The sequence below is a fragment of the Teleopsis dalmanni genome, chromosome X (genome assembly GCF_002237135.1).
Source record: "Teleopsis dalmanni isolate 2A chromosome X, ASM223713v2, whole genome shotgun sequence".
Taxonomy (NCBI): Eukaryota; Metazoa; Arthropoda; class Insecta; order Diptera; family Diopsidae; genus Teleopsis; species Teleopsis dalmanni.
Genome location: NC_051848.1, coordinates 30,010,301 through 30,028,037, shown reverse-complemented (window position 1 = coordinate 30,028,037; position 17,737 = coordinate 30,010,301). Strand labels below are relative to the sequence as shown.

The window sequence follows — 17,737 nt, the reverse complement described above, 5'->3', positions numbered from 1 at the left end:
TACATATATATATAAGTTAGTCTTTATTTTTTAATTTTATAAATAATTTCAGACTTTAATAAGGATGCAACCTTTGTGCAGCATGCATCATACTAAGTGTACTTTGTCCTGATGGCGTTGGCGGCGGTGGTGGTGGTGGTACATGCGTTGCATGTGGCGGTGGTGGGGGTAACATGTGGGTCATTGTGGCATGTGCCATGGCCATTCCAGTTGTTGGATTTGTTTGTATTGTAGGCGTATTTAAAGTTAAATGATGTGCATGCGTATGTAAGGTTTCGTGTGGATGCGGTGGTGGTGGTGGCGGGACAGCTGCAGTATGATGATGATAATGATGCGGATGTGTATGTGGATGCGTGTGTGTATGCGCATGCGTATGCATTTGACCAACCAAAGGCAAATTGAGTAAATTATTGGTACCGTGCGTACGAAAATGCACACTTAAACTACCAGCCGATGCAAATTCCTTATCACAATCAGGGCATTTGAAACTATCGTTGACTACACCGCTCACGGCATCGACAGGTTCGTCATCATCTTCACTACGATCATGTAAGGCATGCATTTTACGCTTATGTGCTTGCATGTCACGTTGTCGACCAAAGGCTTTGCCACACACATCGCAATGATGATTTTTAAGACCAGTATGTATAACCATATGTTTAGATAAATCGCCATTCGTGTAAAAAGATTTCTGGCACACAGGGCACAATTGATCACGTACACCAGTATGAATTTTTTGATGTGCTTGAAAATTACCAAGCGCAGAAAATTGTTTTGAACAGATTTCACACTAAAAAGAAATGAAAAAACTTTAAAAATAAAAATTTAAATGTTTGACAAATTATAATCTTATACCTGAAAGGGTTTCTCGCCTGTGTGGGTACGTTCGTGAATTTGTAAATTGTATTTCTGCGCAAATCTACGTGGACAATAGTTACACTGATAGGGTTTTTCACCAGTATGTGTGCGAATATGCATCTGCAATTGTGCAGCACATTTAAAAGTCTTATTACAATCATAGCAGGTTTGTGGTAATTTTGGTAGTGGCTTAGGACCACGCTTTTTATGTTCCTCTGGCGGTTTGCGTTCATAACGTGAACGACGTTTACTAAATTTATTAAACAATATACGTTTTTATTATATATATTTTTTATGTATTTAACAAAAAAATCTTATGAAGCTATTATAAAATATTCTTACGCTTTTTTGGTTATATTAATATTCTGCTCCTCATCGTCAGAGTTATCAATATCTTGCGTCAAATACTGATGGCACTTATTATTCAATCCCACTGTGGATTCTGTGTTAGTTTCTGCATCACAAATACTGAAAAAAATACAATTCCGTTATAACATCGCTGCCAGCCTTTTTAACATTTCAATCTCTAACTAACCCATATCCTCTATCTGGTAGACCCAAGTATTGCCGTAGCCTGATGTCGGAATTTTCACACTCCTGCTTAAAGTGATATGCAACACCAAGTCTATATATACAGTTATTGCATATAACAGCTGGAAGTCCATCTGTTTTATATACCTATATATACACATACAGTTTATAATTTATTCTTTATTAAAATTATTTGAATTTGCCTACCCTAATTTTGGCACACATCATCATCATTGTAGACGGAGTCATTGCGAATTCAGTACTATAAATGGATGTCAAAGCACCTTCCTCTAAGCACACACGACATATTTTATGTATATTGTAATCCATGTTAAAATTTTTAAAAAACTCAAGTTATTATGCTATAAATAAAAACACACTAATAGTACACTAAAATTTGTTTACAAAATATTATAGAATCATCTGATTTTTGACAGCAGAGCGTAAAAAAATATGTTGTTATGGATTTGACAATTTGTCTTACCACAAATACTGGATGTGACAGTTTTTTTGAATTATTTTTTTTCTTATATTATCGCGTATTCACGCGAAAAAAGGAAAATATTTCTTTGCTAATTAAAACACAATGAAAGGTTCTTTAAAAATTACCTTCTTAAAAACGTAAAACAATACGATAATTATTAGTCAAATTTTTAATTAAACAAACTATGCATCAAATTTTGATATCCTATTCATCAATTATTAAAATTTATCCAGCCTACTTATAGGCAGACGGTTTTATTCATGGAACCAAAAAATAATATGATTACATATAATATTCTTGTGATATAATAATTTTTTCTTAAATAAAGATATTACATATCGTATAAATAAATACAGATTTATAAATTTATCATAAAGCCATATTGCATATTATTAGATGTTAATATGTCACAGTTGTGAATTTATGATTTTGTTTTTGAATTGTATGTAAATAACTCTTCGTATAAACTGGCTAGAATTTGTCAAAATTTTTACCTACATTCTCTTTTTTTCACTAATAAGTACATATGTTTGTAACAAGACAAAATTGTAAAATAATATTTATTTGCATTTAAATATAAAAATCCTGCCAAAGTATAGCCAGTATAGACGCCCAATAAAACTATTTACTTCATTTACTCTGCGCCTACACTGTCTTGACTATTGGCAAATTTTTGTACACACTCACACCTTTTTACTAACGCAACTAACAGTAAGCCACATTTTCATTGCGCGTTAAATTTAACAGTGGAGAATTGTGGATTTGAAGTTTATACTTAAATTTTATAAATTAAATAAATTTATAATTTTTTAAAAAGCGTTCTTTATACCTTTACGATTTTTATATATTAATATATACAAATACAGTTTGTAAAAAAATTTTTAAAAGTAATAAAATGTATTTTTCAAATTTATTTGCTAACAAAATACCAGTTTTTTATTGTTTTCATTATGTTTCTGTGTATTGCGATTACTAATATATTTATTATTGACTTATATATTTGTTTTATATTTATAAAATTTAGAAATAAAATAACGAAAATAAAAAGGGTATATATATAAATTTATAAATACTAAATATGTAAATTTAAAATAACTAATAGATTGTTAAATGTCTTTTAGAACCTATTATGCCTTATTATATTAGTTAAATTTATGGGCTTAAGTACATTATGATCTGCGTGGAAACATTTGTAAACCAAAAGCTTTTTCCTTGTTTCAATTATACCAATTTAAAAGTTGCTTGAAAATGAACTATAAATACAAAATAAATAACTAAAATGTTAGTAAAATATTAACATTTTTCATTTATATTAAAATTTTGTAACGCCGATAGCTGTTTATCACTCATGATGTGACTGCAATCATAACAAGCAAAACCATCACTTAATGGAGATTGAAAAAAGAGTGTGATTGTGAGTGCAATCATAACATGGGCCTACGTTCGCTATGTCTACGACTAGACATGATTCACACCTTAATTTATGATTTAAGTCAATATTGAGATTTCATTTCTGATATGTGGAGTTGGTCTTTAATATTTGGTTATCGAAGATTACTTTGAAAATCTCTTTTATATAGAACTAAACAAATAAAAATAAATTGATTATTTGTTTTATTCATTCTATTGCTATATTATCTATTCAAAATTTTGCTACTATACACAGTTATTTTGCTAATATAAGAATAATTGTTTTTTTTCTCGCTATTTAATGCAGCTCTGCGTTGGTCTTTTTGACAGTTGGGTGAAAGCGAAATAGTTTCGCTGACGTGACGTACTAAGAGAAATAAAAGAGAAAGAGTGGTTAAGTGAAAATTTTGAATAAAAAGTATAATATTATAATTTAAAGTTATAATTATTAAATATATACTCTATTAAAATAATAGGTAATCAAGTTAATTATGCCTTAGAACAGAAATTGATAATGACACACTAATTATTAGATCACTACGCTATATGTAAGGGAAAATAAATAATATAATTCTATATTAGATTGTTCAACAAATATCCAAATACGGGAAACTTAGTTTATTTGCTCTAACAAATAAAATGTATTGGATACGTTAACGTTAGCCAATTAGCATTTTAAAAGAGAACTCTTTCAAAACAAACGGACGATTTTTATAAACAAAAGCAAGCAGCAGCGGTGGCAGTAGATCAGTTGCTGTGGCATAGGTGGCAGATGTGGGATAAAGAAATTAGCTGATTGCATCGCTTCATTTAAAAAGGAACGATAGCCAGCCACTACGCCAGATTTCACATTGTACAATATAGCACACAAACTCCCCTCAATGCGTCGCTATAAGCGAACACAAAATAACTAAACAAACCATTGTAAAAATAAACAAAAGTAATTTTTAGCTATTTGAAATGAAAGAATATTTTAAATTCAAGGTAAACGGAATAGAAACTCACACAACAAAACACCTGAACTGGCAACAGCGAAATCAGTAATACATAGACTCTGAGTTGAATTATAGGTACGTATACACCTTATATGTTAAGTGATTGACAAATGCGTATTTTATTAAATTTCTCATGTTCTTCAAATGTAATTTATTCATTTTTTTATCTTGAATAGAAATGTCTACAACTGTTATTAAAAAGAATCAGTCTAGAGCGCATACAGATGACAAAAATGATATGTCACAAAGCTCACCGTTTCTATATCATCATAACAATAAAACAGCACATAGAGAGGATGAAGACTCATTCAACAATTTAACAACGAACGGTGCTCAAAATACTACCGTCAGCAATGGTAATGTACCTAAAACAACATATGTCACAAATACGTCATTATCATCTGGAACTTTTATGAAACTTAAAACATATTTACTCGCGCTACGCCCATGGTCGCTGTCGGGTAGTTTGGTGCCTACGTTAATGGGATCCGCACTAGCATATCGTTCTCAATGGTCAGAGAACTTTAGCCTTATTATATTCTTCCTAACTGCGTTTACGGTAGTCACTGTACATTGTGCCGGTAATGTGGTTAATACATATTTTGATTTCATCAAGGGCATTGACAAGCAAAAAGCGGATGATCGTACACTAGTAGATCATATACTTACAAAGGATGAGGTAAGCTGCATATTTTTCTTTTGTTTAAATGTTCCCAAGCACTTTGTAAATCTGTTTTGTTTATATATTTTATGTTTTTTTTTTATGTATTAAAATTATTTTTCTCCGAATATTAGAATATATAAACTAACTTATAGATTTTGATGGTATTGTGAAAAATGTTAATATGTGCGTATAAATTATTTTTCTGAGTATAATGATTTTTCTTCCATTATTTATGAAATTAATTTTAATTTGAATTCTCTTTGATAAATATGTGTTTGTATAAATTAATTACGGTCAAGCAGCTGGATATAAATCATTTATCATTTATATTTTCCATATTCATAAATTGTGTATAAAACAGAATTTTTTTATTAGATTAAGGCGGTTGTATATAGTTAGTTTAGGTATATAAACATATTATAATTTATTTATTTAGTTCATTAAAAATATATTAAGTATAATATTTATAAATTATTTTGTATAATAAAAATTACAAAGTTCTTTATATGAACTGTTATAAGGTTATAATGTCTAACAATATATTACAAAAACCAATATAAGCGGCATGAGAGTTGTCATTTCATTAATCATTATTATCATTATTAATCATTATTATGTACAGACGATTAAAAATCGTTCACCACACCCGGCAGCGATACAAAAAAATGTTATATTTCTCACCTTTGTAACAGCAACATTCTGGTTTCCATTACTACGAATGTATTAAATACTTGATTTTAATTTCACTGACCATTTTAGTGCTATGCATTTAGTATTTATTTCTGTTTTATATATTTTCTATAATATTGCTGTTTTATTTCCGCTTTAATGTTCTACCAGGCAGTTCCTACGACTTCTATATGTTCGTTAGCCTTCCTGCCAATTATTAAAGCTGCAACGGAGGTGGTAAACTATACGTGGTTATCTATGTTCATTCTTTTTTTTAGGTTCTAGACCAAGCCGCTCATTAAAACGATAAGCTTAATTATGTCATTAACAATCATTATTACCAATTCTCCTCCTTGACCCAGATTGAATTCAATTCAAATCCCACTCACTCCTAATACTTTTTTGATCCTAAATAATCTCATCACCTACCTACATCTTAAGCCATGTATATGTATTTGTAATATCTTTCATGTTATCAGTTTGATAGATCTCTACGGGTTACCATAGAAACAACATTATCGCCAATAGTTGACCGCATTAACGTAGTCTTTAAACAATTTACCGCTTGTATATTTTTTATAAAACCGTCATTAAATAGATCCCAGTTCACCTTATTAAATTTGTTATAAGCTTTCATATCACCATCAAAATTATAATGAGATTGTAATCTGAGCATAAAATATTTGTTCTTCGCATTAGTGAACATTTGCCAACGCAGTAAAATTTCATCCACAATGTGGTAACAAATCCGTATTAAATCTTAAGATGTCATTAGTCTATATAACTTTATTTCATATTAAGCAAATATGCTTAGTATTAAGTATAAGATAGGTCGTCAACATCGATAGATTTCGGTCTATAATACTTGACTGTATGGAGAATATGAGTCTGACAAGAAACTTTATTGGCAAGTAAACGGAGACCTGTCCGATTTTGAAAGCTACTGATCTAATTTATAATAGTATAAATTTATATAGATTATAATATTATATTTTATATGCAAAATATATAAATATACGTTAACACTTCTATAAATGTCAACTATAATAGAAAATCAAGCACTTTTAAATAAATTAATTATGTTTGCCTTACTAATTAAAAAATTTCTATTTAATTAAAGAATAATTTTATAATTATATTATTAATTTAGTTTTTACATTTTAATAATAGTTTCATAATATTATTACATAGTAATTGCTATACTATGGTATTGCTGTGGAAAGAAAAATTTTTTTTTGTATGATTTTTATTATATAGTAATTACTAGAGGAATTATTTACATAATTATCATAGCTTAGTAGACACATTATAAAGCAGATACTTCAAGGTTAAATTATTATTTATTCAGATATCTAATAAGATATTTCCGAGTGAAATTATTATTTATATTTTATTATCAAGTGCAACAATCCAGCTGAAAATCAACAGCTGTTTTTATTGTGTTAATATTTTTCAAGATAACTTTACAGCCGACTTCAAGATAATGTTTAATTGAACCCTGCGTCATTATATATAACAGTCTACGATAAAACCTAAATGGTGACTAAACATGAAGTTCAGTTAGTCAGTGTTTCTAATCAATGAACACCTTTCTGGATTGAAAGGTGCCGTCATATATCACAACATCGAAAAAGTCCATCAAATGCGATTAAATAATCTTAAAACAACTCATGCTTGGCCACATTTAAAAAACATTGCCTAAACATTTAGACATGAGAAAGTGTGTCTTTAATGTGGTGACAACCCAGTTCACTGAGCAATTATTGTTTCAACAAAACAATTTAATATATTGTCCCACACTATGATAGTCATCATAGTCAAATCATGGTCATGAGTTTGTCAAATATAGTCATGTTAAGCTGTTTTATAACTATGGTTGCTTTTTTTATTCAAATAATCTTCCCATTCTTGTAGAGGCCTATTAGAACCACCTTTTTTGAAAAACGGTGGTACTTTGACGTTCTTAGCATTCGTCCAGTCAGTACTGAAACCTTTGATTAATTCTAATACGTTTATTATGCTCTCATCGCTTTGCATTTTTTTAAAGACATCAATTAAATCGTGTGGTCAAAGGCGATTCAATGCTTGTATATAGGAAAAATATCTAAAAATATTTAACATGTACATAAATGTCTATCAAATAAGATTTAATCTTTGTACTTCTAAAGAAATCTATAATAAGTAATATTGATTATGTTCTCTTCAGAGCAATCCTCTAAAATATAATATATTTGTTCGCAAGCGTTTTTTAATTTCGAAAGCATTTTATAAACTCTATTTTCGATCTCATTTAGTGTCTACAGCGAAACGAAATAATAAATAATAAGTTTCCTTTAGCTTCATAAGAAGAAAGTACAAATAATATGTGACAAAATAACGATTTTTTTTTTATCAAGAAATCAAGAATAAGCAGTAAAGTCTGAGCGGAAACACTATTTTGTTGAAATTACCACAAGTAGGTGTGGTGACTCATGATGCACTACATCAATGAAACCCAAAGAAATAGTCAGAGCTGCCTTTGGATAAAAGATTGGGGAATATTGGGGTATTTGTACATGCAAAATAACTATTTAATACATGACTATATACAGACCTAAATTGAGTCAGAGGAAGTTTTGATTCCAACATTAGTTGGGAATGTGTTCCTGATGCTTCGTCTTTTAAGATACCCAAGTGGTCCTTTCTTTGTGTAACAAGCACAGAAAAAGCGGGTATATGTGTTTTTTTTTGTCATTAATTCCTCTTGGCTCTTGCTATTATTTACTACCGTAAAGAAGTACTGAGACATTGAAAATATATATATTTCTATTGTGCGAATAATATAGAGTAACAATAGTTGCAATTGAACTATATTTATTTTATTGTTTTAATTTGTTAAAATCTACATTATTATTTATATATTTGTATTTAATAAATATTATAAACAAAACTATTTTAACTGTTTATGTTTATTTTAGGTTGTGTCATTGGGTGCAATACTATATATGGCAGGATGTGTTGGCTTTATTTGTCTGGCCATTTTAAGTTCTGCCAAAATGGAACACTTAGCGCTCATATATTTTGGTGGATTATCATCAAGTTTTCTTTACACAGGAGGCATTGGCTTTAAATATATTGCATTGGGTGATCTTGTTATACTAATATTATTTGGACCACTTTCGGTACTGTTTGCTTTTATGTCACAAACTGGACACGTTGATTGGTCAACAATATACTATGCCATACCATTGGCACTAAATACAGAAGCGATATTGCATAGTAATAATACACGCGATGCTGAGAATGATCGTAAGGCTGGCATTGTGACGCTTGCCATACTCATTGGACGTACTGCTTCACATGTATTATACGCATTATTGCTATTCACACCATACAGCATATTCTTCGTTTATGGACTTAAATACTCATATTGGTTTCTACTGCCGCTTATAACAGTACCGAGGGCATTTAAAATTGAAAAACTATTTCGGAATGAGCAGACGATGACAGTGGTGCCACGACAAACCGCTAAACTAAATTTCTTCTTTGGCATTTTGTATGTGGTGGCATGTTGCTGTGCAACACAGTTACCAACATTCAGTTTTCGTCGGCACTGAGATTAAGGCAACAGATCACACAGGCATAATACGTTATGCTTAAGTCTAAATTTGTTATGGCATTAAGGACACAAACATTATTAATGTTATTAAGTTATTTATCTTTATCTTATTAAGTTATTAATGTTGTTAAGTTATTTGTGTTATTAAATTATTCAAGTTGTCACAAGACTTAATAACATACGTTTGCAATATTCAAATATAGTTGTTCTGAGGATTTATTTCGTGAAAATATTTCAATAAAATTACAAAGACATTCTGAGGACCTTCTGAGAATAGTGAAAATATTTAGTGATGATAAACAAATCAATAAAAATCTACAAATATTTTTGTATTGTTGTATTGTAAAATGTCAGTATGTACAATCGCATGGAATTATATTACGGAGAAATTTGAAGAAGAAGTATTAAAATATTCTGTTGTTGTTGTAATCCATTGAATCATGTCAGTTTGGGCAATACCATCAAACAGAAACTACTCTTAGTCTCTGTTATAAAATATTAATTGTTTTAATTATTTAATTAATAATTAATTATTTTAATATTAATTAATATTTTTCTTTTCAAATCAATAAACACAAAACAACAGCATTTTATTAAATACTTCTTAAAAATTTTATGGAGTTTCTTAAAAACTCCGAAAAATATTTGTTAAGTGCAATGGAACTAGTTTTGTACATACTCGGGAGATGCTTCTAAAATTTCAAATAAATATTTGAATCATAATACAAAAAATATTAATATTCAATTAAGAAAAATGTTTTTTTAAATCTACTAAATAAAATATTAATATTACTGAGACATAAATATTAATAAAACATTAATATTAACAAAACATTAATATTAACAAAAATTTAATATTAACAAAACATCAAATTTAATATAAAATTAATATTAATAAAATATTAATATTTAAATAATATTAACACTAAACAAATATTAATAAAAAATTGTTAATTTCATATTATTATTAATAATATATTATTATTAATAATATATTATTATTAATAATATATTATTATTAATAATATATTATTATTAATAATATATTATATATATTATTATATTATTATATTATAAATATTATTATTATTAATAATATATTATTATTAATGAAATATTAATATTAATGAGAAGTTATTATTATCGAAATATTAATATAATATTAATATTAATTAAATTTTAATTTTAATGAAATATTAATATTAATGAAATATTAATATCCAGGAAATTTTAATAAATATTAATATTAATGATAAATTAATATTAATAAAATTTTAATATTAATAAAATGTTAATATTAAAAAATAGTAAAATTGATCAAATATTAATAAAAAATTATTATTAATATTATGTTAATATTTACAAATGTTTACAAATTATTAATATATTTAAAAAAAGGTTGATATATTAAAGAAATTATACTAATAAAATATTGGCATTAATAAAATGTTAATATATCAATAAAATTTGAATGTATTGATAAAATATTAGTATTAGTAACACAATAGTGTTACTGAAATTTTTATTAAAAGTCGTAAGATATTAATATATTCATAAAATATTAATTATAATATTAATGTATTAATAACACATTAATATTAATATTAATGTAACAGTAATATTAACAAAACATTGATATTAATAAAACAGCAATACTTATAAAGCATTAATATTGATAAAAAATTAAAACTTAATAAAATATTATTATTAATAAAGTTAATAGAATAATAATATTATATTAAGGTATATATAACACTGAGAATTCGAATCTGACTCGAATTGGTGTTACTATACAATTGCAAAACGCACACACAAATATATAATTAATAATTATATATATTATTATAATATATAATATAATATATATATTGTTATAATATATAATGTATATAATTATAAAATATATAATTTTTTAATATTATATTTAAATAAATTATTTTCTATTTATTAATGTTTATGAGGAGTAGTAAATTATAGCAACAAAATTTTATTTTTAATTAATTATATTATGGACTGTTTTGGATATTGTCAAGTATTTTGAGTCTAAAAACTATTTATGAATATTTAAATCAAACAAATATTTCCAAAGGCCATTGATGAATGATATTTGGCAGTGCCTGAAACAGCTATATAGTTAGTAAAAAATTTAGTTAATAAAAAATAAAATTTTGTTGTAATTCAAGTGTTTAAAAACATTAATTATTTTTTGTTTTAAAAACTTATATTTTAAATAAATTTTTTTATTTTATTAATTTAAAAATTTTAATGAATTTATTTTATTTAAAAATTTAATGAATTTTTTTTTTTAATATTTATTTTAGATATATTTTTTATTTTATTTATTTAAAAATATTCTTTAATATTTATAATATTTTTTTAGTTTAATTGTTTTTAACTTTAAACAATTTCGTTTCTTTTTAATTTTTTTTTATATTTAAATTTTTTTGTTTTAAATTTTTTTGTTTTAAATTTTTTTTGTTTAAAATATTTTTTTTAAATATTTTCACTTTGTGAGGGAATCTTTGGTACAACCTTTGTACATTGCAAACAAAATATGTAATTACTTGAATAAATTTTAGATTTTATATTTTGCTTAAATTTTTATTTTAGACTGAAACACTTTAAAAAATACTGATATTGATTTCTTTTTTGTGACACTAGTGCAAATATATAATAACTTTTTTAAATTGATGTTATACTAATATTAGGAAAATTTGTGAGAAAAAAAATGCAAATAAAATGCATGCAATTTTAAGTAGAAATCTGTAGCTTTTTTAGTTGCAAATTTAAAATATATATAGTATATGTAATGTTCATGAACTATTCTAATGGTAAAATCTCATTATATGAATTATATGAATAGCTCATTTCATTCAATTAATCACATTACATATATGCGCATTAATTATTATTGCATTACAATTACAATACTTTAGAGCAAAAATTAGGGAATTTTTTTAAAGAAAAGTGAATTTCATATATAAAAATTATTATAAATTCATTCACATTTTTAAAACTCATAGCATCGCCAAAAGTAACAAAAGTAAACAAATTTATAGCTTAATTAATTCTCAAATATAATACGGGAATAATAATGTTTGTACGAGCTTTAAAAATTATAGAATCTTTACTTTAGCATATCATTGACTAATATACATTTTGATGTATTTAAAAATATATTTATTTATTTAGAAATGATAAATATTATAGTTTATGCTTTCAGTGCTAATTGCTAAAAACATATTTATTAGGAAATTTGTATTGGCTTCATTACATTACGTTTAGATTGAACACTTTAGACGAATACTTTTAACAATCGAAACTCAATTAAATTTTTTACATAGAATTCTATTAATTTAAAATTTGTAGAAATTGTGACAAATAATTTAGCATATTTTTGAAACAAAACTATATTATATTAGAATGAAAATATTTACATATAAACAATACAATTAGAAGAAGTAACTATATTTATTTATCGCTATGGGTCATAGTATCCCTGTGTGCACCTCGCTTAATGGGGTTGTCATTCTGTTTTAATTAATTTACTATAATTTAATTTTAACCGGTTGTTATTTTATTTTAATTAAATTAATATAAGATTTAACCGGACTTAAGGTCGTTTAGTTCTGAATACAATTAATAATAATTAAAATAATGTTTTTAAAATTGTTTGATTTAAATTAACGAATTATAAATGATTTATTATAAAAAATTAATTAAAATTTTTAATAAATTTTAAATTGAATAATTTTAATTAGATATTTTATTATTATTTTTTTTTGTATTAAAGTCTTGCGATCTGTATAATATGAAAATAAAAAGGACGATAATAATTTTTAGTTAAATTACTCAATTAAAAAAAGAAATTTTAATTTTATTAATTAAATTATATTAAATGTTAGTTAATTATATTATTTAAAATAAATTTTTAAAAAGTCTTTAATTTTTATTAAACAATCAATCTTACGTATGTTATACAAATTATAAAAATAATATACTTGCATTAAGTTTAATGATTTATTGCTTAAAAATTGCTGAAATTATATAAGATCTATACAATATTTTGAATTATTTTCAATTAAAACATAAAATTTAATAACTTTAGTAAAGAATTTGAAACTTTTAAAATAACTCTTGCATGTAATTTATATTTTAAATAAAAATTTTTAATTGAAATTATTTATATACTTAATTATGATTTAAAATACGAACAAAAATGAAATTAAATACATATATGTAATATAGTACCAAATGGAATATATATATATTTTTTTTTTTAAATAAAATTAAAAACGCCAATAGTACTTTATTTTTATTTTTAAATTTTTAAAATACAAAATGAAAAATTGTTTTTAACCCAACGTGTCACGACTTTTTTAAATATTTACAAAACAAAAAAAAATAAAAGAAAAAGTACCATTAACCTTTTTAAATTAATTTTAAAAAAGTTTAAATAAATTCCATTAATTTCACGCTCCATTTTCATAACCTTACAGTCAGCCAACATAGTTTATATTAAAATACATTAATAGTTTTGTGCAATTAATTTTAAGTACATACATAAATATATTTATTAATTTAGAATATAAAAAATATGTTGTTTTATAAACAAGAAAAGATTTTTATCTATTTGCAATCAAAATGCACAACAACAAAACAAAACCTAAACAAAAAAACCGAAAAACAGAAACTAAAGTAATGAATTTTATTTATATATAATGATTTTAATACAAGATATAATATATTATAAGATTTTTATAAATTTTTTTATAAATAGTGTCGAACAAAAACTTTAACTACATATAAAAAAGTACTTAAAATCATATAGATATAACTTGATGATTAGATACATTAATGAAAAAAAAACAATACCCTATTAACATTCAAATATACTAATATGCCTGCATGTACTGTTGACTAGTAATTATTCTAAATACTAGTTACTAAATTGAATTAAATCGATATTTCCATACTAACGTAGTAACAAATAATAATAACAGCTAGAAAGATGTATTATATGTATTCCTCATATCAAAAATACATACTAACATTACTAAGCACAACTCTAAACATACATTGACATATCCTTACATGAAACACTATTATTATTATTATTATTATTATTATTATCATTAAAAATCACTTAATTTTTTTAATGTGTAAGCAATTTTATGTATGTTTTATTTATTAAGTATGAAATTTTAATTATTGTTAAATTTAAGTTTAAAACCAAATGAAACAATCAATTGATGATACGAATATATATTTCTTTGTAAAACTGAAAACCACTTTTTTTCCTTAAGCATTTGGATTTTATATTTGCAAAGGGTTTACTTACATACATAAGACTACAATTTTAGGATTGTTCAATCAATTATATTAGATCATATATATATAAGACTATGGTAATTATATAGTAGGCGTGGGCTTAAAAAAACCCAAACTAACATAGCAAAGACAACATTTAACGAGAATAAAGATCTTTCTAGACAAAGCTGAATAATAAACACTAACATCGATAAGTTAGTTAGTTGGAGTTAGGGGAAACGACTAAAAAAGTCGTTTTGAATCCACAATTCTACGTAATAGTGGGTACAAGAAGGTCAAACTAGAACCAGCCAGAAGCATTTATAAAGGCGAGAGTCTGGCACTGGAGATATCTAATACTGGAGATATCGCTGAGTGTGTTAAAGAAGGGGCCTCCAACATCGATAAACTCGTTATCCTTTTAACTATAATTGTAGAAGCTGCAGAGATAGTAAAGAAACCACTAAACACTTCCAATGTAAATGACGAAGTCTGACAAAATTAATATACTTCACTATAAAAAACTATTAACAAATGATTAAATTGGCGGACATTCCAGCTATAGGTATTAAAAAATGTTCTAAGCCTAGCACTAATAAAACCAACTAAACCAAATATTATTAAAGACCACTGAGAATGGGTTTCAAACCCAATTTGGCAATTGTAGTTTAATAATAATATACAAACTAATCAAAGCAACAAATATTTCCAAAGAGCATTGATATTGAATTTAAACTTCTAAGTCTGACACTAACGGTCAGTCCAATAATTATATGAAACCAATTAATATTTCCAAAAAGCACTGATGATGGATATTTGACAATATTCAAAACAACCAAATATTTCAATTAATGAAGAATACAATTTTAGTTGTAATTCATTACTGTTTAAACCTTTGTTATTTTAATTATAGAATTTTACTCTGGGTGTGTGGTAAGAATACTGCACTTACATCCTATTTAAAGAGAAGTTTAAACTCTTGTGCTTCTGAAACCAACCAATCATTCAGGATTTTATAAAGTTATTATTGTTGCTGGGACATTCTCCACGCAGACCTTCAACAGACACTTTGAGCGATTCTTAGATGCTCCACTGTGGTAACCCACTCGAGGAGGATATGACGCAGATAATACAATTACTTGGATGATAATTTAAGGTATATATTTTATATTGTGTAAGGGAAACAATCCTCAAAAGTACTGGTTACGAATATGGGGAACATTAAATAACACAGAAAATGTATAAGTAATCTAAACGATATAAAATATTTCTGTGATAATTTAGAATATAGGTATCACTGAAATTCGATTGATGTCCACACAAATCATAAAGTGCGAATGATAATTGCTCTTTGATTATCTGCATAAATAGGGATAGAGATCTATAATCAACAAAGAATTTTTTATTATCCGTTAGATGACAATAAAGGCTGTGTTGTAACATCATTTTTTGAAGAAATATATGTCAACAAACAAGGATAGGACATGTTATAAGAAATAATATTAAATCAATTAAATGTTGATGGAATCTTTAACCTATTGATCAATTTTATCTAAAATTAAACAATGTGATAGACATTATTTATCTAATGTTCTAATTACTCGAAGTGCAAAAATTGTAAAAAACCCACAAATCCTGTCATCCTAAAAATATATTATATACATATTACACCGATTTGGTCAAAAATCGATGTCCTTTTTATCCGTCTGTCCGTCCTTTCAGAGAAACTGTTAAAAAAAATTGCCACTTTCTTTCCCATAGTAAGTAATAATTTTAATGACAATAATTTCGGAATTATTAAATTTTGATTAACAATTCCCGTCTGAGTAGGACATTCACAAAGCATCTTACATACTTACATAGAAAATACACATATACATAGAAATTACGGCATATTCTAGATAGAGACAGCATTCACCTGACAAAGAGACCAATCTAGTTGAGATGGTGCCGCAGGTTATGGCACTAACCTACATTGTTAATGGAAGTCTTAATACTGAATTTAGTCTCCTCCTTCTGGTCTAGAGTACAGCTTGGTAATCACAAAAAATTTGATAAGAAATGACACCATAAATAGACTAATCTTATTGAAGTGGTATCATAGCTTCGTCAGATAACCAGCCAGTAACGTCAATCGTTAGTCAGACTAATGGTTGTTAATGAACTAATTTTACAACATTATCTATATTATCAATATCGTCACTATCCCTATGATGAAGTACCCAGAAAATCATTAACCGTATTTGGTTTTGGGACGATATTTCTGTTTTCCATAAAGTCTCTGCCATCAATATAAATCTGAATTTTTACTTGAATACTTCGCATTTCCAAACTTGCATTCTATTACTTAGTTACTAATTATTTAGTTGGACGTGAGTCGTCCTTGGCCGCATCTAGTGGCCTCCGCTAGCCAGCCCGATCAGTAGCTTGCTATCGCCAGTTGGTAGTACCGAACGTCCTCAAATCGTTGATTCCCTGGTTCTTTTACTGAAGATGCGAACGTCCTCTACTGTGTTTTTCATCTGCGAGTATCGATTCAAACACCTTTCTAGTCAAAACACTTTCTTCCATTCGCACAACATGAGTAAGCAAGTGAAGCCGTTGAATTTTTATGCGCTGAACTATGTCAATGTCGCGATATAGCTCATAGAGCTCATCGTGCCATTTAATTCGTTACTCGAAGATATTCGATACTACATAGATTTCAAATCTCAAAGATCTCAATGAATTTTTCTCTCGAATACTCTTAACGCCTTCTGATCACATAAACAGGTTTAAGTCAAAAGTTCTTATGTAAAATTTTAATGAATTTTTCTCTCGAATACTCTTAACGCCTTCTGATCACATAAACAGGCTTAAGTCAAAAGTTCTTATGTAAAATTTTGATCATAAAATCCATGTTAGATTGTTCCAATTTAACTTTCTTTATTTCTTCTTTTCTCCACAGAATCTAAATTCATAAAAGTAACTTTCACTAGTTTTATTGATCTCATCCTTCACAGTTACCTAGGTGCCTATGTGCTTATTAGTAATTTTATACTAATTCTTTATTTGGTGACAAATCATGGAACTTTACATATCACCCGAAGTATCTTTGCCTGATACATTCGCAGAATTTCAATATTTGAATTATTGGTGTTACCTTGTACCTTGTATGTGATGTCCAAACTATTGCTTTCTGAAGCATTATTTCATTCTTTATGCTGAGGAAGGATTAG

At 26.4% G+C, this 17,737-nt stretch overlaps 2 protein-coding genes across 2 annotated transcripts; one reads left to right on the top strand and one right to left on the bottom strand.

The window, feature by feature from the left end:
- On the bottom strand, positions 1-1,971 carry LOC119662273 (zinc finger protein 628). Its single transcript, XM_038071864.1, has 6 exons — positions 1,874-1,971; positions 1,597-1,751; positions 1,394-1,536; positions 1,201-1,326; positions 856-1,108; positions 1-790 (listed from the first exon to the last, which is right to left on the bottom strand). The coding sequence occupies exons 2-6, from the start codon at positions 1,717-1,719 to the stop codon at positions 56-58; spliced, it is 1,380 nt and encodes a 459-aa protein (XP_037927792.1). The 5' UTR covers positions 1,720-1,751; positions 1,874-1,971; the 3' UTR covers positions 1-55.
- Positions 1,972-3,753: 1,782 nt separating this feature from the next.
- LOC119662106 (ubiA prenyltransferase domain-containing protein 1 homolog) lies at positions 3,754-9,275 on the top strand. The gene is made up of 4 exons (XM_038071657.1): positions 3,754-4,207; positions 4,268-4,353; positions 4,455-4,957; positions 8,569-9,275. Exons 3-4 carry the CDS (start codon positions 4,457-4,459, stop codon positions 9,205-9,207), a joined length of 1,140 nt encoding a protein of 379 aa, XP_037927585.1. The 5' UTR covers positions 3,754-4,207; positions 4,268-4,353; positions 4,455-4,456; the 3' UTR covers positions 9,208-9,275.
- The last annotated feature ends 8,462 nt before the right edge of the window (positions 9,276-17,737 follow it).

What these genes read in the sequence shown, in the direction of transcription:
- LOC119662106 (XM_038071657.1), top strand. Translation starts at nt 4,457, where the DNA reads ATGTCTACAACTGTTATTAAAAAGAATCAGTCTAGAGCGCATACAGAT. An exon ending in ATATACTTACAAAGGATGAG is followed by an intron (nt 4,958 to 8,568) that starts GTAAGCTGCATA and finishes TGTTTATTTTAG; the next exon opens with GTTGTGTCATTGGGTGCAAT.
- LOC119662273 (XM_038071864.1), bottom strand. Translation starts at nt 1,719, where the DNA reads ATGGATTACAATATACATAAAATATGTCGTGTGTGCTTAGAGGAAGGT. An exon ending in CTACCAGATAGAGGATATGG is followed by an intron (nt 1,327 to 1,393) that starts GTTAGTTAGAGA and finishes TATTTTTTTCAG; the next exon opens with TATTTGTGATGCAGAAACTA. An exon ending in CAGGCGAGAAACCCTTTCAG is followed by an intron (nt 791 to 855) that starts GTATAAGATTAT and finishes ATTTCTTTTTAG; the next exon opens with TGTGAAATCTGTTCAAAACA.